The sequence below is a fragment of the Apteryx mantelli genome, chromosome 22, assembly GCF_036417845.1.
Source record: "Apteryx mantelli isolate bAptMan1 chromosome 22, bAptMan1.hap1, whole genome shotgun sequence".
Lineage (NCBI taxonomy): Eukaryota > Metazoa > Chordata > Aves > Apterygiformes > Apterygidae > Apteryx > Apteryx mantelli.
In genome coordinates this window covers 11,776,602-11,801,656 of record NC_089999.1, presented here as the reverse complement: position 1 = coordinate 11,801,656, position 25,055 = coordinate 11,776,602, and the positions used below count along the sequence as shown (strand labels likewise).

The 25,055-nt window shown below is 36.0% G+C and overlaps 1 protein-coding gene across 1 annotated transcript in view; it reads right to left on the bottom strand.

Moving 5' to 3' along the window:
* Positions 1 to 3,986: 3,986 nt before the first annotated feature.
* Positions 3,987 to 25,055, bottom strand: part of BRIP1 (BRCA1 interacting helicase 1) — a 78,143-nt gene continuing 57,074 nt past the window's right edge. Inside the window, exons 17-20 of the mRNA XM_067309629.1 lie at positions 12,021 to 12,133; positions 9,478 to 9,560; positions 7,760 to 8,086; positions 3,987 to 6,955 (exon numbers count right to left, since the gene is read on the bottom strand). Coding sequence (XP_067165730.1) covers positions 6,063 to 6,955; positions 7,760 to 8,086; positions 9,478 to 9,560; positions 12,021 to 12,133 — 1,416 coding nt within the window. The 3' untranslated portion in view covers positions 3,987 to 6,062. The remainder of the gene's footprint in view (positions 6,956 to 7,759; positions 8,087 to 9,477; positions 9,561 to 12,020; positions 12,134 to 25,055) is intronic.

The following is a 25,055-nucleotide window of genomic DNA, read 5'->3' as shown; positions in this document are numbered from 1 at the left end:
TTTCCTGATAAGGAAACAATTACAACAAAGCTTTAGTACAGCTTTAAACATTCTATATAACAATTTAAAGAAAGACAGATTATAGCCTTAGTGAAAGCTTAGATGTTTTTCAAAAAAATGTTTTCCATTAAAATTGCTGCAAAACCTGTATAACAGTATTTTGGAGAGTGAAGAAATACTGAGGCAAGAGGCTTGTACTGGTCCACTCTATAGGGGGTAATTTCACACACAGATCAGGAGATGCAAATGTTACCAAAAATCAGAGGAACCTGCAGGAAACAAACACCGTGTTCTATTCCATGCAAAGCTAAAGAACTTGGCAACTGTTAGGTGGTATTTATCTGCAATCAGTAAGATTTACCTTCACATTTCACTGGCACCTGATACACCTTCAAAGTTTCTTTAAGATGACTAAGACTTGCAGCATCTGTGATGATCAACATCATATTATCATCTTCTGAAATGCCATCGAGTTCACACACACAATTGCTAAAGGATTGTATACTTCTTACATTAGTATTTCTGAAGAATTTCCAGATTATTTTCAGTTCCATATTACCGCAGAAAGCTTTCCTCAAAATTCCTATAATTTAAAAAGTGGAGTGTAAGACTTTATATATACATGGTTTTGAATACAGTACTGTTTGAGCTTACTGCAAATTTTCCACATTTACAAGATGGTAATTTAGGCCCTGATCCAATACCCACTGAAGTCAGTGAAAAGACTCCTATTGATTTAAATGGACCTTGGAAGAGGGCCTTATTTAAATTTTTTAACATATCCAAAATCTGCTTTTCAACAGATAATTTTCCCCTTGTTATACCTCCTAAGTTGACCAGTGAGTTTGAATCTACTTTTAAAAAAGTCATTTATTTTCAAGTTTCTTCAAACTGTGACAGACTTTTTGACTTTCATCAATTAACTGACATCTGAGATTCAGTTTAAACAGCATAAAACTTCTTGCTGACAACAGACACCTTGGTGCCTGCTAACACTGAAGTTCAGTGATTCAGAATAGTTTCATTTAATACATAGTGATTCCGTTTCACAAGTTCTATACCAATTAGAAAGGACACGAGGACGTTGATAAATGCATGAATGAAAGGTCTGAAAGTCTACTGATGAGTTTACACCAGTCTAAAAGCAGATCCATCGTAGTTTTTCTGGGAAAACGGAGACAACAGATAGCCTTTACCACTCGGGCCTCCCTTGCTTTATCCCTAAGGTAACATGGGCTTTGTTAGCTGGCATGCAACTTTAATAGATCCAGAAGCAATAGGGATATCTCCCCTTCGCCTCAGGCGACTCATCGTTGTGTAGCTCCAAGCAGAGGGTTCTGGTCTGCAAAAGAGGACACTCGCTCTTGCTTCATTCTTCTGATTCGGGTAACATCTGGAGGAGCTTTACGACCTGATGCCCAGTCCAGCTGCATTGTACAGTGGAGTCATGAGCAGTTAACAAACAGTTCCTGCCTCCTAAACCTGGCTTCCCTCACCTTTATTGCTGAAGGGGGTTACTTTGAGGGCTTTTTCTTTTTGCTAGTGTCACTTATTTGATTCCAGTTCCATCCTTGTTTTGTCACTTGATGAGCTTTTGCAGGGGAGGGACTTTAGGAATGTGGGGTTTTTGTTTTGTTTTGTTTTAAAGGGTCCCACAATGTAGAGGCCATAAACTAACTCTGCACAAGGGACAGGTCTTAGCTCTGTGTCCCATGCACATCTCACTTCATCTCAGCCTTCGTATCCCTCCTAAAAACATTGGCATTCTGGGTTTCAGTCAAGGTCCTGAGATGCACTTGGAGACACATGCATCTCAGAGACGACTGTCTTGTCTTCAGCTTTGTAAAACTTGGGACCAGTTAAATCCTCACTAGAACAACCTTAGCAAGCAGATTCCTAAATTCCTCTGGAAGACAATGTTTTTATGCATTAAGTGTATTAAGCATCTATATCTAATTGTTTCTACATGTATCTCACAAGAACAGTCTGTAATTAGGCCATTACCATGCACAGCCTAGTAGCCTGCAGATACGGTGCCTTTTAAAAAAGTGGCAGTTATTATTACCATTACTAGCTTTTAGACTTCCCCAAATTAAAGTGCCTCACAAAAATACAAGAGACAGTTTCAGAGAACATTTAATCTGTTTCATGTAATGTATCAACTGAGGGCTAAGAAAGCAAACTAAATTACTACAAGGTGGGTTACATATTGAAGAATAACAATATGATGATATGGCTTTTCAGAAAAGCATACAAAACTGTTGACGTTTTCATTAACGCACGTATTAGATTCATAGAGTTATTCTGCCAAGATATTACCAAACTCCTCACAGCACCTGGTAGCAAATTCCCCAGAAGGAACATAACCCCCACGAATGGGCAGCAATGTTACCGCCTCCTGCTAATCTCTTTCAGCTTTGATGATGCCATGACCAGTTGCCTTCAGTTAACTCTCAAATGCCATTCAGATTCCCGTTATACTTCGGGATAGGTCAGTATATCAAGATGAGTGAATCAAGCAACAGAAATGCAGCAGAAAGATTACATGAACGCGAAGTTATTTTCATTGAGATCCCAGTATTTATATAAGTAGGAAAGGCTGCTTTACTGCGACAACTTGCCCCCAAAAAAGATTTGCTGTAAGTCTCAAGCGTATTTCTAAGAACTTGTTCATTTAATTACCATATCCAACGAATGAATTAATTGATTATCCTAAAATATGCCTGCAGTATGCAAAGCTGTGGAAATAAAAAGATGCATAATAAATTCTGTTATTCTGAACATAAAACAGAAATGATCAGTTACACAGATCTTACCCTCTGCTTTTGGTAGTATTTCAGCTCCACAGACAATACAGTAAAGTCCTTTCTTGCAAGGCTGGCGATGTGTTCCCTTCTAACAAGCCAAAGTACAAGTTACTATAAATACTGTTTTGCATATATTAGCTATGCAACTCTGTATATTAAAGCATTTAAATATAAACACAGAGAAATATAACAAAATTTTTTCAGAGAAATACACTACTTGTAATACTGAAAGAAATCTGTTTGAATCGATGTTTATCATTTATATTACCTAGTAATTAAAATATGCATCACACTAAAGACATTTAACCAACTTACACAGAAATATTTTGATATAAAATACGAGATGTTTTATAAAGTCAATAAGGCTTCAGGCTATGAAAGATTTAGTTTGGAATTTTGCAAAGGAACCAAGGAATTCAGGTGCCCAACTCTTACTGAGTTTCAGTGTGATCATGATCTTAGGCTTTGGAAACTGCTCTAAAAATTACAAACTGATCAGAAATTGGAAGCTCTGCTTATATTGAAATAAGAATCACATCTTTAACGAGTTATAAGCTGGATTCTGTAGCCTGTTGAATATTCTCAACTTCTATCTATATTAACAGGACTTGAAAACACTCAGTCTTTTTGTTTCAGATGAGAAACAAAGGTATTTGCTGAGTGTGTAAATTGTGAGGAATCTAGAGCAAGCCATAAAGAACGAGGAATGCATTGCACCATTTCATCTGAATATTTCATTTGAAAGATTAAATAAAAATGTTAAACTCTTCTCTTGTACCATCACAAACAACAAACTAGCAACTTAAAGAACTTTATTCTATCTAGGTGGTACCTTTCTTTCACAAGTGTAGCCACTTTCCCTAACAGCAGCTTTTCTTCGTCTGCACTGTCTCTGAACTTTCAGTCCTTTAATAAATTCAAGATTTGATGATTATTTTAGAGATCATATTTGGTTATTATATCATACTAAGAGAGCAATTTTTAATAATTTAGCTTCTATAGATTTAGAAACTCCAAATGAAAATTCTATGGAAAAAGGTATATTGATTTTGCTTCACTTCCATTTGCAGCCTGGGCAGCTGGGTATTTAATATAATATCCTGAATTACCATAAATATATTAACTAGGAAATAAATATTTTTATTACTGACGTTATATACCATAGATACAGTTAGATAAAAAGACAAATGAAGATTGAATGTACAGCTTTTACACCAAAAGAACCCCCAAACCAGCAGTACTACAAAGGATTAATATCCATCAGCATTCCCAAGCAGCTCAGCTATGGTCAGGATTTGAGTTTGGTGAATTTGTGGTTGGAGACTCTTCAAGAAAAATATAGTATCTAATACAGAGAATGGTAAGATATCAATACATATAATTATAAAACAGAATAATGTCTAAGGAATGATTTTATATAAAATAGAGACATTGTAAATTAATGTAAAATATTTGATGTGAAGAAGGCCCATGTCTTAAAGAGTTTCTAATCAAGGTAAGATGCAACACAAGACAAGACACTGACTCAAGAAAGGAACGATCTGCCCCTGACAAGGAAAGGAAGATCTGTTTTTAATGTCAGGCATTTAAAGAAGGACACACAAAGCTTCTGAAAGACGGAGATCATGTTCTATGAGATGAGTAGACAAGCCACAAAGCTAAGCTTAAGCAATTTCTACTACCTATTCAGATATAAGCACAAAAAATGATTTGCTACAGAAAATAATGTAGCTTTTAAGAAAACCAATCTTTTCAAGAGCTGTCAGAATCAAGCTGGTGAACTCGTGGGAGCGAAGCTGCCCCCACCGCAGGCTGCCTCCGCGGTGGCCGTGGCGTGGGGGCCAGCTCTACTCCTGCAGCCCGTTACACACACCCCCTGCCCGGCCTACAAAGTCCCAATACTCAAGCATTTACTTAAACCTAAATTAAGGCTGTTTATTTTTAGATGTGCCATAAGTTGAACTTGCTTCCAGTATCAGAGCTTGTTTCTGTTCTGTCAGCCAGAAGCACAGGCAGAGCCATGGCAAAACCGTCAGCACCCAAGGAAGACGATTTTGTGAAACCTAAACCAAGGAACGTAAATCCTTACGCGGCACCAATAAAACAAAAGAATTTAACCAAGTGTCTTAGGAGCCTAAGCAAGGTAATGCTTGTTAAAGAAATTCAATAGAATTCTTGCCATTCTTGCGAACACAGTATCTAATTTTATACAGCTGTATTTATTGTGCAAAGAAAGGACACAATTTAAATCAAATTGATATGAACACATTCACAGTTCCATAGAAGTGGACATCAGGGAGTTATTTAGACTAATTTATATGGAAAGTGACCAGTTTACAATGTCATCTCAGCTCTCATTCAAAATATATAAATATCTATAAACCAGTCTTAGATTGTAAAAATCCAGCACCTTAATACTAATATATGATGGAAATAAACAGTCTTTTCTTGAAAATCAGGCATAGCGCGTTTTATTACAGCAAAATCTTGGCTTATGCTTTGATCGCAATAAATCAAAAAAAAAAGTTTAAAATACTTCAAGAAAGTACACCAAGGCAGGTTTAAAGTCCATTATGTATAAATTTACTTACAAAAGAAAACAAGACCCTCTCAAAAGGAAGTCTTAAAGAAACTTCAACTTTTATATAAAACAAAGAACACTCAGTAAGAACACTCTAATTATCAAATATCGAAGTGCCCAAATAGCATTACACAACTTGATAGGCTCATTTTGACAAAAGGAACTTGAGGGAAACAAAGTCCTGAAGAGCACAACTGGCCTGTTTCAGAATCTAGACTCAATCTATTATATTGCTTGATCTGCAAAGATGCTATTCTGCATAATTAACAAAAAAAAGCCCTGACAAATATAGATAACTGTAATTTGATTAAATGGGTGTTTTCGCTTTCTGAGAAAAATCCAGTTGTTTGATTGCCTTTAACAGCAAACTAATTCACTCTGCAGTAGACCAACCTTCTTCTCACCCTACAATTACAAGTAAAATGCTATATGGGCTTCCAGTTAGAATTTCCACACATCATATTTGGCCTTTGGTGGCACACTTACGATGAATAATCTTAATTATATCTACAGAAAACTGCATGGTGCATAACTTGCATACTGAAAAACAAAACAAATAAAATGAAAAACCAAGTCTGATCGCATATATTAAATGAGAACTAGAAATTCCTGACTGCTCACTAGTGAGGCTATGTCAGAAAGGTTTTTCCCTATATGCCTCATCAAACCTGACACTATGTGCTAGTATTGCTCAATAGGAAAGATGACAGACCTTTATTTCGTGATCTGGAAAGACTGATTTTCCGATTTTTGGTGTCCACTTCTTGAGATTCTATCTGCTCTGCTTCTATTCCACTAGGCATGTCTACAACATTATTAGCTGCACTATTCTTACTCTCATCATTTTGCCTTATTCCATGTAAACCTGTGTTTATGTCATCATCATTAATTGTTTCTTTAATAACACTTAGTGTTTTTGAGGTGTTGGTTTCAAAAAAATCTTCAGCAACTGCGCTTCTTCCATGTTCAATCCAATTCTCAGCTGTATTGCTGGCTGGAACTGGCAGACTGATCTTCTGTTCCTCTGGTTCTACATCATCATAGAGTTCTGGTGTAAAGTAGATACTCTCATCCTCATCCTCAGCTTCCGCAGATACATTTAACCTTACAAGTTCAGATTTCCCTCCTTTTGAAAGAAATTCACTACAGGGCTCAACTTCACCATCATGAAGCTGTGGCTCACCAAGGTCCTCCTCTTCAGCAACTGTAGCCTCAGTATTTTTAAGTGAAAAATCAGTTGTTTCCAAACATGATGCTGGTACACTTGGTTTATGTTCTGTAATGAATGACGACTGGCATTGATTTACACTATCAATAAGTTCACTAGCCTTATTCACATTCTTCTTGTGTTTGCCTTTAGCTATGGACGTGCAGCTCTCAGCTACAGACAAAGGTGTTGAAGTCAATGGTTTAAAGCAGAAACGCTCTTTCATAAAATCAGAATTAGTCCAACTGTTCTTTTTTTCTCTCTCTGTTTCAGTGGCAAGCATTTTGGGTGTGGAGTCCATATGTTTTTCTCTTTGTGTTGCATGGTGAGAATGACCCTCTCCATCAACTTTCTGGCCACCTGTGAAAAATCACAAAACATTAATTAATTGTATATGCTTCCCCCCTGCTGATTTACAACATGTTTAGCACATCAAAACTACCACTGTTTTATTAGGTTTACAGTTATTTTATAATACTCATTAAGATCCAATACAAACAAAAGCCCAGATGTTACAACTATCTTTGCGCATGAATTGTCTTAATGAAATCAATAGATTAACTGGCACATGTGAAGTTAAAGCATATACATATGACCAGACGTAAAAAACAGTGTTTTTCATTCTTTGTGTTCTTATTTTATTTACATCTTCTTATCTGAAATGAAATGATATGGTTTTCCTAAAATTTTGGAATGGATGGATAATTACTTTACTAAGTAAAGCTATTAGAGGAAGAGATTATGTAAATGCTGCCTCCCTTGCAATCTCCAAACATCAGATGTAGCTAGACCAAAGCATTTGTTTAGACTTTATACCATCAAGTAAGATAAAATTTAAACAATCATCTATTGTATGAGTTCAGCTTATTTGTTGTGATAATGCTAATATTCATGTTTCAAACACACTTTGTCTTCATATTTTTCACTGACAAAAGCAATGCAAGTTAAACATTTCTGATTCTACTATAAACATTATCAAAATTGTTTTAAGACAACCAGATGAAATGACAATTAATTTACAGACTGTTGAACACAGTTTATATACATTTGTGAATAATATCATTTTGCATCATAGCACTTCATTAAAAAAGTTTTTTTTCAAAAAATATGCATTTTTCATATTTAGAATTGTTAATAATTTTTTTTCACATGAAATGAACATACTTTGTTTCATTGTTGCCATGATAGTACTTGGTTGACTTGAAGTTGCAGGATTAACTGAGGTGACGGTTGTAAAAATATTAATTTCTGGGACCAAATTTTGCTCCTCACTTTCAGCAGGAACATCTGGTGATAGATGAATAGTAGCCTCCAGTGAAGAAGCTGGTGACAGGTCTTTTGAACTTGAAGGTACATGGAGAAGTTCACTGTTGCACTGTGATGAACCACCAATGCCTTTCTGGTTTTTTCTAGCAAATGCATCCAAGGATTCAAGTGCACTACCAAAATTTTCATGGTGCTTGATTTGTTGCCGAATCCATTTAGATAATCCTAGGAAAGAGGAGTGTTACCACAAAACTACATCATCTATATGAGGTACTTCACGTTTAGTAAACAGTATCCTATTGCAACACTTCTACATATGTTTAGTACATACAAACTCAAATAGATTTCAAGAAGCTGTTCATGAAAGTAAAATTGTGTGTGTCTTTGTTTCTAGGGCTGGGAACACGATTTAGTGAATAGTACTAATAATAGTGCTCTTTTTTATTAAAAGAAAAAAATTGATTGCCATCTTTACCATTTTCACTAACACTGTTTTGAAGTTTAAACTGCTGCGTTGCAAAACGTCACTCCACTCCTTTAACACCCAGGGTGTTCGTTTCGCTTGTTGTCATGAGCTATTAAAAATTAACTTACATAGAGCGTAGCAATTTACCACCATATCAACAGGGTCTGATAAAAATTAGAATTTAAATAAAATAAATATGAAATGAAGTTGTAAAAGCTTAAGTAGCAGTAACTCAGATATTCAGAAAGAATCACAACAGCCTTATATCAAAAATATAATGCAATACACTCTTATTTTATGCAGTAATCTTTTTTTAAATTCTCAGATTAAAGAAGTCTTAAGCATAATAGCTGTTTGGATAATACTGGAACACTGATGATTGAATTAAAAATTAATTTTCTCTATTTTAAAAACTGAGGTTTTAAAATCCATTTAAATATTTTTTTAAAACTGATTTTTTTAAACCCCCAACAGAAAGGAAATGGATTCTTCTATGAAGTTTTTTTTAGAAAATACCCCCCCTACTAAATTTTGAACATATAGATTATATGTATTACTAATATGTATAAATTCCGCTTCCTTAGATAATTTAAATATACTCTTAGTGAAAACAGACATGTCAGAAAATGGCTTGGCTTATACTACAGCAGCAGAGCTCCACCTGCCGACTAGCCAGCAACATTATCCGTTTTACGTCATCTCTCACAAACATGGCAGGGACAAAGACACATAACGCACTCCTCAACAATTTTTTTTTAAGATATTGTGCGTGTCCTTTTTCATTTTAGCTGCATTCATTTCTAGCCTGCATAAAACTATGAACAGAACCTACTTGTTGCATACTAAGCAAACATTTAGTGATGCCATTAATAGAAACGACCCAGCCTTTACCTGTTCCTATCTAAATTAACCCTGATCGCTAAAGCTCACTAGGGGCAGAAAGAATGGCAGGCAAAACACTACATCCACCAGAGACTTATCCAGTATCGAAATAAAAATGTAGTAGCTAATATATATAGGGGTGTGTGTGTGTGTGTGTGTGTGTGTGTAAATAAATAAATAAAAAATAATAAAATCCTATTTTTGTAGCCTTGATTTTTCAGTATGTGTTAATGTTAGAAACTTTCCCAGAAACATTTTTACATCTTACCAGTTATGTATTTATTAGGGTTATTCCGAAAGCGGTCATCAACTAAAATAAGAGCACCCCAATCATTCCTGTGTCTTATACACCTGTAAGTGAGCAACAAAAAGGAGCATACATAAAATTAGAGTGCATATAACCAAAAACTGTGGGGATAAGAGAAGCGGGGTTGCAAACGGTCAGCCAGCTAGAAGATGCAAAACTATACGGGAAATGCTCTCCTACTGGCTTGCAGCAAAAATGTTTGTTACGGATGCAAAAACTCCACTAAGAGTTTAGCACAGAGATTTAGTTTTCATTCAGTTCCTAAATTGACTATGGTAGAAGCAGATGAATTAAAAATGCCACAAATATTCAGCTGAAAATCACGCCATATGTGTTATCTGTTTTCCACGCTGTTTTCAACTTAAAATACTGGAAGGAAAACATATAAGAGGGTAAAACAAAAGAGAAAGCATTCTGATGCAACTGCAAGCAGTTTTTTTTTTAAACTAACTATGCACTTTTTTGTTTTTAAACAGAATATTATTCCTAACTTTCTCTTTAATAATGTAATAAGTAATGTTACAGATACAAGCTGTAGGTGGTACTGTTCAATTCGTAATTCAGTTGTTAGAGGCCTCCAGTAATAATCCAATAGTCACTATATATACATTAATATTATTTTTAATAATATTTGAATGTCTATATTGCGATCCAGAAAAAAAATTCTCAAAGAACAGTAATAATGTAAATGAAATATGGCAAAAGAATCTGTAAGTAATAGTTTAGGATTATTATCCCCATTGTATCCCCACCAAGAGGACAACTTTGGAAAAAGGTATTTACTTAATGTACATAAAACACAAGTGTATCAGATTCAGGGCTTAAAATGACAGCGATATGGCTGGCTCTCCAACGCGTTGTTTATATTTGAATTATCTCCCCAGTAAGAAAAGCTACCAAGACAACTTTAAGAAAAAGAGATTTCCAACTTTTCATTTTTCCATTGCTTTAATAAGTGTTCTTTTAACTCCTAGTTTAAATGAATTATGCCCACTGGAGACATATCCTACACTTTTAGAAAAAGCAGCATTGCAAGGAATTCATAGCACCGTTGTCACCTGGCCATACACACCATCTGTTATATTCCCCGAGGCTGTTCTTTCATTTCACGGACTTATGTTACTTCATATACTGTAACAGCACTGAGTTAAGAGAGAAGTGCCAGACTCAGGACTCGCACGCTCCCGCGCACTCCTGTCCCGGCCGGCATCGCTGCAGCACGCAGCTCGTCTGCCTGCACCAACTGCTGCCGGTAGTTGCCAGAAAAAGCTATATTCTGAGGCAAAACAACTTAATAAACTGTTCTGTATCTATAAACACAGTCATCATGTACCATCAACCTTCTCGAAATAGCAGTTTAGTAAGAGTTAGTCTAACAATATGATACACAAAATTTTTCTCGTTTATAAGAGTAAACCTTTTCCGACTCTGTCAGAATGGAAGTCTCTCTTCTCCCCGAGTTCAGATTAGCATGTCTTCATTCCAGTGATTAACTATACAATTCACAACTTTCACTACAACTGGATTTAAGTTAAATCTTATTTCACACTGATAAAATTTCAGTTTTGTTTCTTACTATTAGCATTCCACTGCTGCTCTTTTTCTTAAATAACAAATTTTAACTAATGCTTTTACTCTCAAAAGACAAAACTAAGAAATCAGACCTGTAACAACATGATTTAACAATAAGATTTTACTACTTAAAAGATATTCTCTCAAGTTCCTTTCTAACCTTCACTTATGTCATCACATTTTTATTAGGTCTAATTCAAATTGCACGTGTCTTCCAGCTGAGGTCTCTTTTTTTTATATAAATCTGTGTCTGTACACTTCTGTTGATATATATATATTGATATATATAGAGAGAGCTATGATAGCATCTATCTATAGATGCTAGATAGTATATAGCTATATATGTATATTATAATTATGATGAAGGAGGATGAATTAATTCTATCCTGTTAATAAAATTTTGAGGATTTTTTTCACTTGAGAAAGTAAGCCATCCCACTACTTCTAAATTTGGCAAGTGATCAATGAACATAATTAAAATGATCTTTTGAAAAGCTCGGAAAATAAAAAAAGCTATTTCTCCACTTCAAAAATACTTGTAGGCTAAACATCAAACAACTGCTGTTCTGAGCATGCCAAGAGTATAATTAATATATTTGAAAAGACCCAACAATTTTCATTCGATTTATCAGTCGAGGCATCACTTCTTTCTGCAAACGCTTTTGTAGCTGTATATCTGGACTAACAGTCAAAAAACCTGCAGCTAACGTGGATTTTGAATGTAAAATGAAAACACTGAACACTAAAACGCACAATAGACTGAAAACCAGATAGCTGCCAGTGCAGAACAGCTGAATACCTCATTTCAGCAATATGATTTTTCTGTCTGATTTATCCCCTTTGTGTTAACAGTGAGGAATTAATCACCAACGTGCAGCAAACACGACGTTCTATAAATACATATATTTTTAATTATGTTCAGTTTATCTCACCTTCCCAGAGCCTGGTTGAGAGCTCTATAAGCTTGGATTTCATACCACTGACTCCCTGGTAAAAGGCCTCTCTTATTTTTGTGCTGGTCATTGTATTTCCTCTTTAATTCAACCTAAAAAGAAATCACAAAATATTGTTTATAATAATAATTTTACAAAGGAAATATAAAGGGGGAAAACCAAGCAAACCTTGATTAAATAAGTAAATATGAAAAGACAATAAAAGAGTTTGTTAGATAAAACAACAGGTTAAAACAACATCACTTCCAGAGAAAGTCTTCTTCCAAGTGTTGTCCAGATCATAAGTAGAAACGATTATCCCAATTGAACCACTACTTGTTCATATTATATTACAGCTGATCAATTCAGGAAAATGGCCTTAGTCAGGATTAAATTAAGCCCTACCTCCAGACTAAAACAAAGAACAGAGCTTAGACCTGGAGTTAGTCACCTACATAAGAACCATAAGTCACCAAAACCTTTAAAAAATATTTAATACTGCATCCATTTTTATGCCACAGAGCCGCTGCCTCTACAGCACGGCATCATGCGAAACCCCCACGACCGATTCAATGCGACTGACTGGAGTTCTTCTGCCAGCACAGTGCCGCTGTTCTCCGAGCAACACAAAATAAGCTGACAAAGTTCTTTTCTGTTGGCCCAACTGCATCCTCACCAGGCATTTTGCTATGAAGTAGCAACGTTAACTTTCTCTGTATTTGCTAAAGTTTTCACGTGCCCAATTCATACCAGTGCACAGACAAAAAAAGTTACAGCACAGATCTCACCTAACCTTCTACCTCAGATTTACAAAATAACCCTGAAAATAATGGGGAGGATTACCACTTCTTAAACACGCAAAACAATAAGATTTTAGACATGGGGTTTATCATATAGACTTACCACTATTTATTTCATCAGAGGGCAGTGTGATGCAACATGAGAGGTATGGAAGGCACACTACAAAACCTCCAACAAAATTAAAAGTACTACCATCCATTTATCCATTATAAATGAACGGCATCAAGTAAAAACAACATAAAGAATGTTCCAAGCTGCAAAGTTAAAATATTCAGTTGACTCACGCTGGCAGTTTAAATGGACCTAATGCAACAGAAATAGAAATGGTGTGTCTATCAACAGATCTGCTATGAAGCAACTGGATTTGAAAACATTCTGTATAAATTTCACAACACTATTTTTTCAAGGAAAGATCACACCTGCCATACATAAACATTTAACTATACTATTGGTGAAAATAGAAATTAGATGTACTTTAGTAAGAATGACAATATATAAAACTCAATTCTTTTACTGCTTTCTAACTATAAAAAATTCAAAAGCTTCAGTGTTTCAACTTTATATTTTACATACTAACCAGTTATAGCTTTCACCCTTCTCAAGGTATTCATAACATGCAATTTGCTCAAATAATTTACACTTAATAACACAACAACCACACTTATCCCAATCTCTGTGCTAGTGAGAGAAGGATAACCATTAATATGGCCAGTACTGTGATTTTCTGGTTCACACAGGCAAAAAGAACAGATGCAAGGAAACGGACTAATTAGATGCTTTATTTGCTCATCTGGAAATAGATGACACAGTGTAGATCTTTATCCTTTCCTTTATCACAAAGGCCGAGCCTCAGATTATTGCTGGGTCCAGACCATACTTCCGTCAAGTGAGGGTTAAGAAAATATAAAACCCTTTCTTCTACAGAAGCTAAGGAAGTATTTAAGAGACAGAACTGCCTCCCCAAAGTACCAAAAGGTAGCAGCCCCGACTGCAATTTCTAGTTTGGACTGGCCTTCTGGGGTCCGGAAACAAACATTTCACTGACTAAATGTTGGGACAAGTCCGTATAAGGGAAGACGAAAAAAGCCGTGCTTCTTCAACTGTCCTTTATGAAGAAAAACTTCCTTCCAAATCCCTTCCCATCCACCAAGAAAATGACCAACAATTTCTACTGCAGGTCGCAAACATCTACCCCAAAATGATCCCCTGAACTGCAAGGTTCAAGTTCATGAGTAGCAAAGAAATGGGTCAAAGTAAGGGGAATAAGGTATAAAAAGCACTCTGACTTCTTGTGCCAAGTTGTGAACTCCTCTTCTTTTGTGCTGGCAAGGAAATACTATAATCTGTAGAAGAGAGTAGCTTCATAACCTATTTTTCTGCAGCTGACAAAACAAAACTCCCCTGAATATGGGTTGCAAGGAGCCATATTGCAAACGTGAACCAGGAGGCGAGTGTTGGAAGGGCTCCTGCCTCGTTACACAACGGCGCTATCACGATCGGCAACGTGGTGTTCTGACCCCTAACGAAGCAATTCCAACAGGCTCATCAGGGTGAACACTAATACCTGGAAGAAACATTCATATTACTCACAGTTGATAGGAGGCAGATAGACACTGTGGTTTTATATATAGACTCGATCTTTCCACATGTGGCAGAAGTGCAGAAAAAGAACCTCCGTAGCTGCAACACTTCCAGAAATCTGACTTTGACACAAAACCGGAGTGGCCAAAGAAATGGACTAAGCTACAACAAGCTCTCTGGACTTACGGTGTATTTTGCAGGGTGTTTATGATCGAAGCAGTATTATTTACTTGCAGAGCTCTTCCTTGTCACTGTCTTTTGACATGCAGTAAGATGCAGTATTTTGGGGCTGAGCATACTGGAGGAGGGAATGCTTTCAAAATATTAGCCAGAACAGGGGTAAAAAAAGAGAATAAAAACCATGGGTGTAACAAACTGAATTCACAGCAATTTTAAAAAATCAACTTGTAGGCTGCTGAAGCAACAGTCTAGCACGCTGCCAAGCAAAGGTGGCGACCAGGGTTGGCAACCCATGGGCTAGAGCAAGGAGGAAAGCCTGCTCCTCTCTTCAAAAAGCTGTTTTCTGGCCACTCCAAAGGCAGATCTGATATCAGCTGCAAAAGAAATCCTGCCTCCCCTTTCTAATCAAATGGATAACTACCCATAAAATGCCTGATCTGAATTTGAGCATGAGCTTCTTATTTGGACATTATACATAGTTCTAATATGTATCATCAGAATTGATTATAATTGGGGATGGGGGATTGAATTTTTTTTTCAAAACAAACAAACATAAAGCTACACCAGAAAGGGTCTTTCCATTGCTCTTTTGTACAGTATTAACCTTTCTAAACTGACAACTGAAAGGACACGCTTCAGGAGAGAAAACAGCAGACTTCTAACCTCTTCTGACAGGTAACTTTCAAGTTGAATTCGGATAAGAAATTTTATTTTATGTACTTATGCCCTTTAAATAGCCTGTCAAATTTATAAATTCAATCTTTACAGCCAGAAAGTAAATTCAGTTTGATTTCACAGATTTAATATTTGTTCCAGTCACTCAGAATTTATTGATTGGCACATGAGGTTTTCTCTGCAAGTTTCAAAACAGAAGCTGATTTCTTCTGAACAGCTCACGAGCATTAATACCATTTTTTAAAAAGGAACTAACACATATCTGTGCATTTCCACAAATGTAAATACAACTTAGAGAAACTAAAGGTTTTTAACTACCTAATACCTTTAACTAAAGGTATTTAAAATGAGGTATAAAGTTGGAAGATTTTATTAAAGTCTTTAAAACACAACCTATCACAATATATTCCTGTAAATATTTTGCATTTGTCTTCTAGTCCTGGTAAGTTTTCTAACAATTTCCTCTTGAGAAGAAATTCTGTTATCAGCAAGATTTTGGCCAATTTTAACAAACTTATCTTTACCACAGTTTCTTACTCCTATAACAGACTGTTCAAAGAATGTATTAGAATAACTAGTCATGTGTCTTACACCGATAAAATTATGATATTTGTAATTACGTGCATAAAAATCACTGAAGTAAAACTGCCAGATCACCTATGCTGAGCTGTATTATCCTGTGAATAGAGCACATTGGTTCCACAGTCCCCTAATACACCATAGCATTATGCAAATATATACTGCTTGCACAGCACATTAACAGTGTCTTTCCTATTTTTGAAATTAGGAAAAAGCAGTATTCTCTTGGCTTAAATGCGTAATGTAGCTTTTCTATCTTAATTTAAAAAAATGGTATAGCAGAAAACAAACATTATGCTTTCTCACTCTAACAATCATGCCTCAGCATGAGATGACAACTACATTGCTGAGAGTTCAGTTTTCATTATAAGTCTACTAAAGGTAAAAGGCCAGGGCATGTCATTTTAATGCAATCAGAATCTATTTCATTGTATAACTCTTACATTATCAAGCATCAAATCAACGCCCAATTCAAAATGACATGCTGCATATGTGAAAAAGCCAGTCTCTCCTGCTAGCAAATATCCTAAATGTGCAGTAAACCACAGGCTAGAAGGGATTAGTTAAAATGTCAAAAGGCAGCCTTTTACTTTTACCTGTTCATCCTTAAAAATATCCTCTTAGCTATCAGGCATGCTTTACGGACAAATAGCTTCAGCAAGCAGCAGCAGCCGCCCCGTGGCAAGCTCTGCCATCTTGTAGCTGTCAGAGAGATTAGTCTTTGATCTATCTGGGAGGTCACGGTCACAGGCACATTAACTGAAGTCTAACAACATTATACCTGCTAACCGCTCCTTCTTTTAATGCTTAATTAGTCCAACATCTTTCACTATGGAACATCAACTGAGAAATACAAACAAAAAAAATAAATGCCATGAAGAAAATTTTCTTTTTATGACTTGGAAAAATATGTTGAGGTTTATACTACAATTCAAATGTATTTGGGATTTTTTTCCCCCCAATTAAAGTTAGCAAAACAAGCTGTTGTTCAAGAGGTATTTATTAAATCAGATTTCTGAAGTGTTGATAAATCACAGGAAATAAAGGTTAGCTGTGGTAAGAGCACTTCATCTGAAGAAACCCAGACTTATTCAGGATTCAAGTGATGCGTAAAGTAAGTATATATAGTCCATGGTAATTGTGGTATAAAACCGCCGTTTTAGCAGCCAGCTTATAACATGAAGCTCAGAAGACTAGGAGAGGTTTTGTTTTTAAACCCCAAGATAACCTGCAATTAAATACAGAAGCCTGCAACATCCCTTTTTAGCAACATGCCAGGCTGAACAACATTTATTCAAATTTAACAAAAACATGGTTGTATTTAACAGTAAGAAAGGTATACAAATGGCAATCTATTATGACCTAGTAGTTTCTACAAAAAAAAACCAAAAAAACACACCAATGCTTGGACAATAAAATTAAAGCAACATTTTATCCTTTAAATTGAATTCCTTCAGTTCTAAAATATAAAGCTTCTCCTTGTTTGGCAGCTGTGCTTACCATCTTGGTTGTAATTAAATCTGAAACGAAATTTGAGTATATTTTAGATAAAATAATTGTTTTAGATGAAATAATTAGCTAAATAATTGTACAACATTACACTTCTGAAGTGTGTTTACTTGTGAAGAGCTTTTAAGGAGAAAGAGTTTAAGCAACAAAGGATAAAAACTAACTGACTAAACTACTGATTAAAACAATTCAACAAACTTTGCTTCGGTAAAAATAAACAGATGGACCAGCAGACACTCATTGGGAATCATTTCATCTCCAACCAAACTTAATCCTAGAGAGTTTATAGCAAACCAAACAGCACCAGAGAACGTACATTTGGGGCATTTACCTTCAACAATCAGAATACGATAAACCTATTTATCAGTGCCAGTATCACAATATGAATTCCAAAAGCTAAATGGGCTAAACTACAGCACGATATTTTGTATTTTGTGCACTGTAAATCAACAAAATGACTGTGACTGAGTTTAGTTCATCTGGCAAAGATTCAAGCTTTTCAGAGGGAGCATTTTGTTTAACCAATTACAGTACTATATTTTGCTTTTTACAAACAGACAACAACAACAACGCAACCCGTTGCTAACGGTTAACAAGCCAGGCTTGCTCTCTGACAAGCCACCACTTCACAGACAACTTCAACTGTCCCCTGCTTTCTCTAGTAGATTAAAACCGACCTGCAGTTCGTAACCTGTGGGGCCGCGAAGCAGATCACCCGGCGGTGGAGGACAGAAGCTGGTGACTACAATGGCACCGTTGTGAGCACTTAAACAGAGCACTCAATTAAACCTGCATTTTTCTTTACATCAGCACTTAGCTGTGTTGTGACAGCCAAAGTTAACGAAAGAGCAAACCGATGACTGCTGATAGAAAAAAAGGCAACTGAGCTTGGAAGCATATCAGTATACGTACACATGCGTATGCGTATGCTCACCCCCAGCACTCTCCTGCATCTATAAAAATCAGAAAATATATAGGTGTTTTCTAGCATTCCACTGACTTGTTTCTCCAGCTTTAGGAGAGGAAAAATAGACATGAAAATAAAGACTGTTGCCCATATTATCCAGCATACTTTGAAACACACAGTTTGTGTTTAACATCTAATAATTACTGACCTCCCAAAGACAAACAAAAAACCCCAGGTGGGTCCTCTCATTCCCCTCTTCCATCCCCCCTCAAAGACATAAAAATGGTTTTAAACAAATCTACCTTCTTAAAAATCTCATGCGTCCAGTTAGAGTCTCTCTTCCACCTGAAATAGCAATAGCTAGACTTCTCCCAGAATATACTTGCCATCTACTTTCCTCCTGATGAATGCCAAGTAATCATAAAAGTTTGCAAGCGCGGGAAAGTAAAAGACATGAAAACCCATTTTTCTTTTACATCTGAAAATCCTTAAATGGAAGTAGCATTAAATAGTGCAGCATTTAACTTTTTTGTCCTCACTTCAAAAGCAGTAACAACATCTGTGAGATTTAAGACTAAATAATGTATGTGTAAAGACCTGGGTGAGTCATAGAATATGCTTCAAACATCCTCAACTCCTCAACAGACCTACTAAAAGCCATATCTAAAAACATAATGTCTCAATTTATTAGCCCACAGGATTAAGGTATTACGGCAGGACATTATCTTCAAATGCCTCAGGCATCCCAAATGCAAGCAGTATTAATACATATAAAACAGTATGAAATATGCAAATGCTTATCACTTATAATTTATCAAACTAGATTCTGTATACGACAAGGATTTATTATAGCCATTCTAATCATCTTGCCTAGCTAAAAATGGTCACCAGACAAAAATATATCACGCTATTTTGTTTTCACACACAAATACTGGATTTTTTTAAACAAAAACCCAACAACCTGTGAACACAGTAATACCGTATACTCTAAATAAAACAACTTTATCAACTAGTGGCATGATCAATACTTCGCATTGCTCTGTTAGCTACAGGATGCTTTGTTATACAGAGAAGTCTGTCCTCCACCAGCCTCTTCACCGGAGGAATCACAGAGGCCAAACCCTGTACCTATCGCCCTCCGCCGGCTGCCACTTACAGCGGTTATCGATTCAAATCGATAGTTTTGTGCATCAAAGGCACATAAACTTCAAAATAACTCAGCTGACCTTCTCAGCCAGCAAATTTCAATGAACACCTGAAACTGTATCTTCCTCTGGCGATACGAAATAATATAAGGGAAGGTATCATCTCTGCAGATCTGTACCGCGCTCCAGCAATCTTGCAGACTGTTGCACCCAAGCAGAGCCCCTGAAAATGCCTAGGTCCTGGGCTGCCGCGGGGTCTGAACAGTGCAACACGTGTGGCCTTAATGGAGATATAATCAAAACTAGGCAAAGTTGCCGAAACTTTATATGGAAAGAAAATATATACAGAAAAACTCTGTGATAGCTTGTTTCCCCATTACCCCAAAACTTCAATGTGAGGTATCACTAAAAAAAGAAACCCCAAAACTCAACAGCAAACTACTGTCCGTTAGAGTCTGACTGGCCAACGCTCTCTCCAGCGGCAGAGAAGCAGCGGTACTATCTTATGCAAAGCCATATTTACCTTATTTTGAATTCACAATGTATCTTATGACTAAATGCTTCCCAAGTATTCTCACTCTTAATCCCAGTGTTAGAGAGGGAAGCTTATATAATATTGTAACCACTGAACACTTTTAGTATCATCAACTGCACCATGTGGCATCTCAGAGATCTTGAAGTTTTACGGTTTGACAAATCATGTAGCACATTCACCCCAGGCCCATCTACTCATCTCAGTCTTGTAGGCTTTGAGGGACTGCGAACAAGTGACTTGATTAAAATCTAATGCAACCAAAACTCTCCTCTGAAGAGAAAATTCAATCCATCTCCAGTGAAGCGGAAGTGAAAAAAAAATCAAACAGCTTCCCCTGAGGTACAACGCTGCTGCACACACTCAGTGCCACTGCGTCTAAGGCGAAGCGGTAAGTGTCAGTCATCCTTACAAATCCCCAAGGTGATAGCTTCACTTTTAAAGCTTTCAACATACTTTGACAGTAAAGTAAAAACTTAAAGGTCAACACTACTTGCTAAGGACAAGATAAACACAAGAAAATCACTTTTCTGATCCATAAAAATTTCCCAAGTAAACTATTAAAGGTAAAGGAAAAGTTTTGATTTGCTGTATTATTTATCCAAAGGCTTAACTCCTGGATATATTCAGGGGTGACTTCTGTAATCTGTGCCAACATATTGACATTAGCCTTGCACCAGTAAAAGAGAAATGCCATCCGCTAGCCTTATTTGATAAGCTGAACTTAAATGTTACCTCTCTTAGCTACAGGAATGTTGTATTCCATAGGATTTTACAGTTACTCTCCCAAATGAAGCCTCCGCCATCCTTTTTTTTTTTTTTTAATTAAAAAAATTCTGTAACACAATTTCTGTTAGAAGAAGGAAGACTGTGGATGCCTGACCTTATATAGCCATTCTTATATGGGGAAAAGTGAGAAATAAAAGGTTTCTGAGATATCTAATTGCTTCAAACTGATGTAAGAAATTGTCATATCACCACATATTTGTGTCATTGCTCCTAAAGTATTACAGCAAGGCAGAACAGAACCCATGTTGCTTTGAATTTTCTTGAAACGGGACCTCTCCAGCAAAACCCCACAAAAAGAATCTCAAGGAAGAAGTAAACAAAATGTTATATATTTGACAACACAGCTAGGCGTACCTCCTGACTTTCCTTCGAGGAGAAGGGGGGGGAAAAAAAAAAAAAGGATGGGAGATCTGCAGTCTCCATGCAGCCCTCTGGGCAGCCTGCGATCGTGCAGACCACGGGAACCAGTATCACAACCGACTGAAATCATTTACGGTATCCTGCTGCAAGACAAGCATAATGCCAATGGAGTAATGGCAAAACATGCTCTTTGACAAAATTTAGAAGTATATTGTCCCAATAATTGGTATTTAAACACTTAGATCTTTGTTTGCTATAACATTGTACATTCAAGTGCTGTAGGCATATTTCTGTAGACCTTCAAAGCTTGTGTTTTAAAAAGTTATTTTAACTAAAATACAAATTAAAATTGAATGGGAAGTGGGGCATGAAAGAAAGAGAAGTGCATGTATATGTGTACATATACACACATTCACCCGATTCAGTACTTTCAGCAATTATTTCAGCAGCCATTTAACTAGCACAAGTTTCTCTTTCAATGAAGAAAAAACATACAGGCTAAAACATTGCCACAAGGACTAGAAATTAGCTTAAATATTACGAAAAATGCCATTATTCAGAAATGACACAAATGTCTTGATTTGTTGACAAGAGAAAGAAACTTCAGCTATATAGTTCAAACTTTGTATCATTGTTAGATATAGCAAAAAAAATTGTATTTTGAATGATGTTTTCCATCATGTTTCACAAATTATGTTGCTGGAAACAATGAAGAAAGTATTTGCTTTCATAGTTCATATCCACTCTATAGCAGCTAAAGCAAATATTTCTCATTAATGGCAAACTCTGTTACAGTTCTTGAACAATGTCAATGCACAGAAAGCCTAGTCTTATCAAGTTTATTTTCTTTGCACATCTATTTATGTAAAAGGGTTTGAGTGCATTTTTCTATATATTTTGGTAAAGTTCTCTTAGCTGTTATATGATTAAGTACACCCTACTGTAGCACGATCAAAAGCATCTGGAAAGGTGGAAGTGAAGAAATGCTCTCTGGGAAAGTTAGCTTAATGCTTGCACTTCAGAGTCGCCCATTATCAACATTTCATAGCGAGTTTCTTTATTTTCAGGTCCCCAAGGTAAGAACAGTAAATTATGACTTGAACTAAACAAGTCACACTTGGCTCCAAAATCAAATTTTCCTACCTCTAGTTTTAGCTCCCAGAGGCGGGCAGAGGAAATCCTGGTCACAGCCAAAGAAGTCATTTTTGGCTCTGAAATAAATTTTCCTGCTTCACTAGAGCCAAACCCTACCACTGAGAGTACCATAGCTTAAAGCAGTACTTTAACATTGCTTTTATATATTTTGCTTTAGCAACCTGACTCTTACGGAATATGAAACCACTCTCAGTAATACAGAATTAGGGTTTTGGCCTCTCTTTCTTAAAACAGTATTGTTTATTATCAAGTACACTTCTGATCCTTAATCATCACTGTTTCCCTAATGTTGACAAAGTGGTTTAGACGCTTCTCTTTGTAAAAATGGGTGAACATAAGACACTAGGTGCATAAAATTCTAAGGTGAGGCAACCAGGAAAAAATGAAATGATATTCTGAACAGGTTCTTATTTTCAAACAAGTTAAGCCTGCAGAAAATAATGTAACTTGTAAAAGCATAGTTATTTAAGGAGACCGAATGCTTGCCATTTAATACCTGATGCAGTGGCATATATTTAGCACAAACATATGGAGAAAATAAAATTGGATATTATATATCATACTTGACAATGAGTTTTTTTGCCCAAGTAAAGACTGATGTCTGGATCCAAATAATACAATTCAAAATATATAACAGAAGTTAATGAATAGTATGTTAGCATCAGATAACATGTATATGGGATTACAGATCTTTTTCTGTCACATTATTTATGTTCTCGAATATTACAGCTCACTGGTATTAGCATCAGGTTACAAATCATAAAATATATTTAGAAAGCAGGTTGATCACAGACAAGCAGTATTAGTGGAGATGAGCCAACATGAAACTGCCAGCATAAAATATTGGTCTCCAAAGGTACAGTTCTACAAACCCTTATGACTGTGCATAGTCCTAGTGATATTAATGGGATTACTCACACAAGTAAAAGCTGTGTGCAGGAGTAAAGGGTTATAGAATTGAGTCTGAAGAGGCCTTTTATTAACCTAAAAAGCAGACATGCAAGTGTATTTCCATGTAGCAACCCGAGCACTTTTTTTTGGCGATTTAAGGTAATCCCCAAAGTATATCACTCATGGATTTTCCAAGGGAATTGCTAATCACTTGCATTTCCTATTTAAAAAAGGGATGTCATTATTAATCTTTGTATCGATTTCTTCATTCGGCATATCTATCCAGCACCTATTGCCATGTAAAGCAATAGTTGTACCTGTGATCACAGTTGTATGCCTATACAAGTCTATCTTAATTTGCATCACTATATTTAGAATTCTCTTCTGCCTACTCAAAACCCAAGTTTCTCTCAAATTTTCAAAGCTAGAATTTTTACATTTTTCAATATTCAATCAATTTTTTGGTTAGTTTACCACAAAATCTAAAGAAACTCCAACCAACTATATTATAAAAGCAAATGTCTCAACTATCCTATAAACTTTAATCATTTCATTTAGGAACTCACATTCCCTAAAATCCTAAAGAGAAAGTTGGACTGCAAAGTGTCCTCTAATGCTTAAAAAAATCTGGATTCTTCTAATCCTGGAAGAAAAAAAGAATTCCAAGAGAAAGAAACGGTTAAGAAGTAGAAATATTTAAATAAAAATCAGCATCTTAAGCCAATTCTGATACAAAATGATCAGAAAAACAAAAGCCACCCTAAAAGAAAGTCGCTCTGTTGCATGCAGCAAATACTTGGAAGAGAGAATTCATATATTCGTAGTATGATGGGCACTACTGAATACATCTTGAAAACAATACTGAATAGGAAAATGTATTTTAACAAAACACTGTGATCAGATTCTTCCTGAGAGTCTTTATCAAGGATATATCCGGTGTTCAATGCAGGGAGTATTTGAACACCTAGTTTCAAATACCTGAAAACCCAACTCTGTTCCCCGACTCAGTTCCAAAGGACTTGGATCTGATTAAACAAGGATGGTTAGAAAACGAAGTTGCATCATAAACAGGATGGCAATTTCTTTGCAGCCCAGGTATGATTTAACCCCTAGGCAATCGGGCTTGTGATTTTGGATGCCAACTGCTAACAAAATAGTAATATAGCCAGCAAAACTCCAACTAGTTATGACAACAGATTAAGGCCTAATTACATTCATTTGTCTATAATTAACAAAGAATCCCTTTTCATTTCAGATAATACTAATAACTATTTGCTGCATGAGCATGGTTTATAGCATCATTTCCAAACAAGTTTCATGCTTCCTTTTTTTGCCTTCCTACAAATTAATATTCCTTCAGTTCTAGGGTATTTTACTCATTGAAGATAACTCCAAAGTATTTAGAAAAACTATAATAAAGTGCACGGGAATAAACCTTTATTTTCCTTTCTAATGTTTGGGGTAAGGTCTGTTGGTTGAGGAGGACTGAAGTAACAGCCAGCCATTTGCATCTGTTAACACAGACTATGAAATAGGATACCATACTGGTTTTATATAAACTTAACAGAGGGTTAAAAAAAAAAAAAAAAAAAGAAAGTATATACTTCTCTGTATCTTTTATATTACATTTGTTTCATTCTGGGATGCAATACTATGGGATCAGCTCTCCTGGAAATACAAAAAGCACAGTTTCAGGGGAAAGTGCTCTTTTTTTTTTTTTAATTTTTATTTTACACTCCAACCTTCATTATTTTAGGAACTAGCTGTTGATAATCTAGTTCCAACTTCTTTCCTAAACTGACGCACACTTGAACTTCCAAAATTTCTTTGTATCTACACACATACATTTCTAAAAAGCCACAAATTAATCTTCAGTGAACAGAGTGACTTCTCTCTCTTTCCTTCTTCCCCCAGCTGACAGTCTTAGCTCT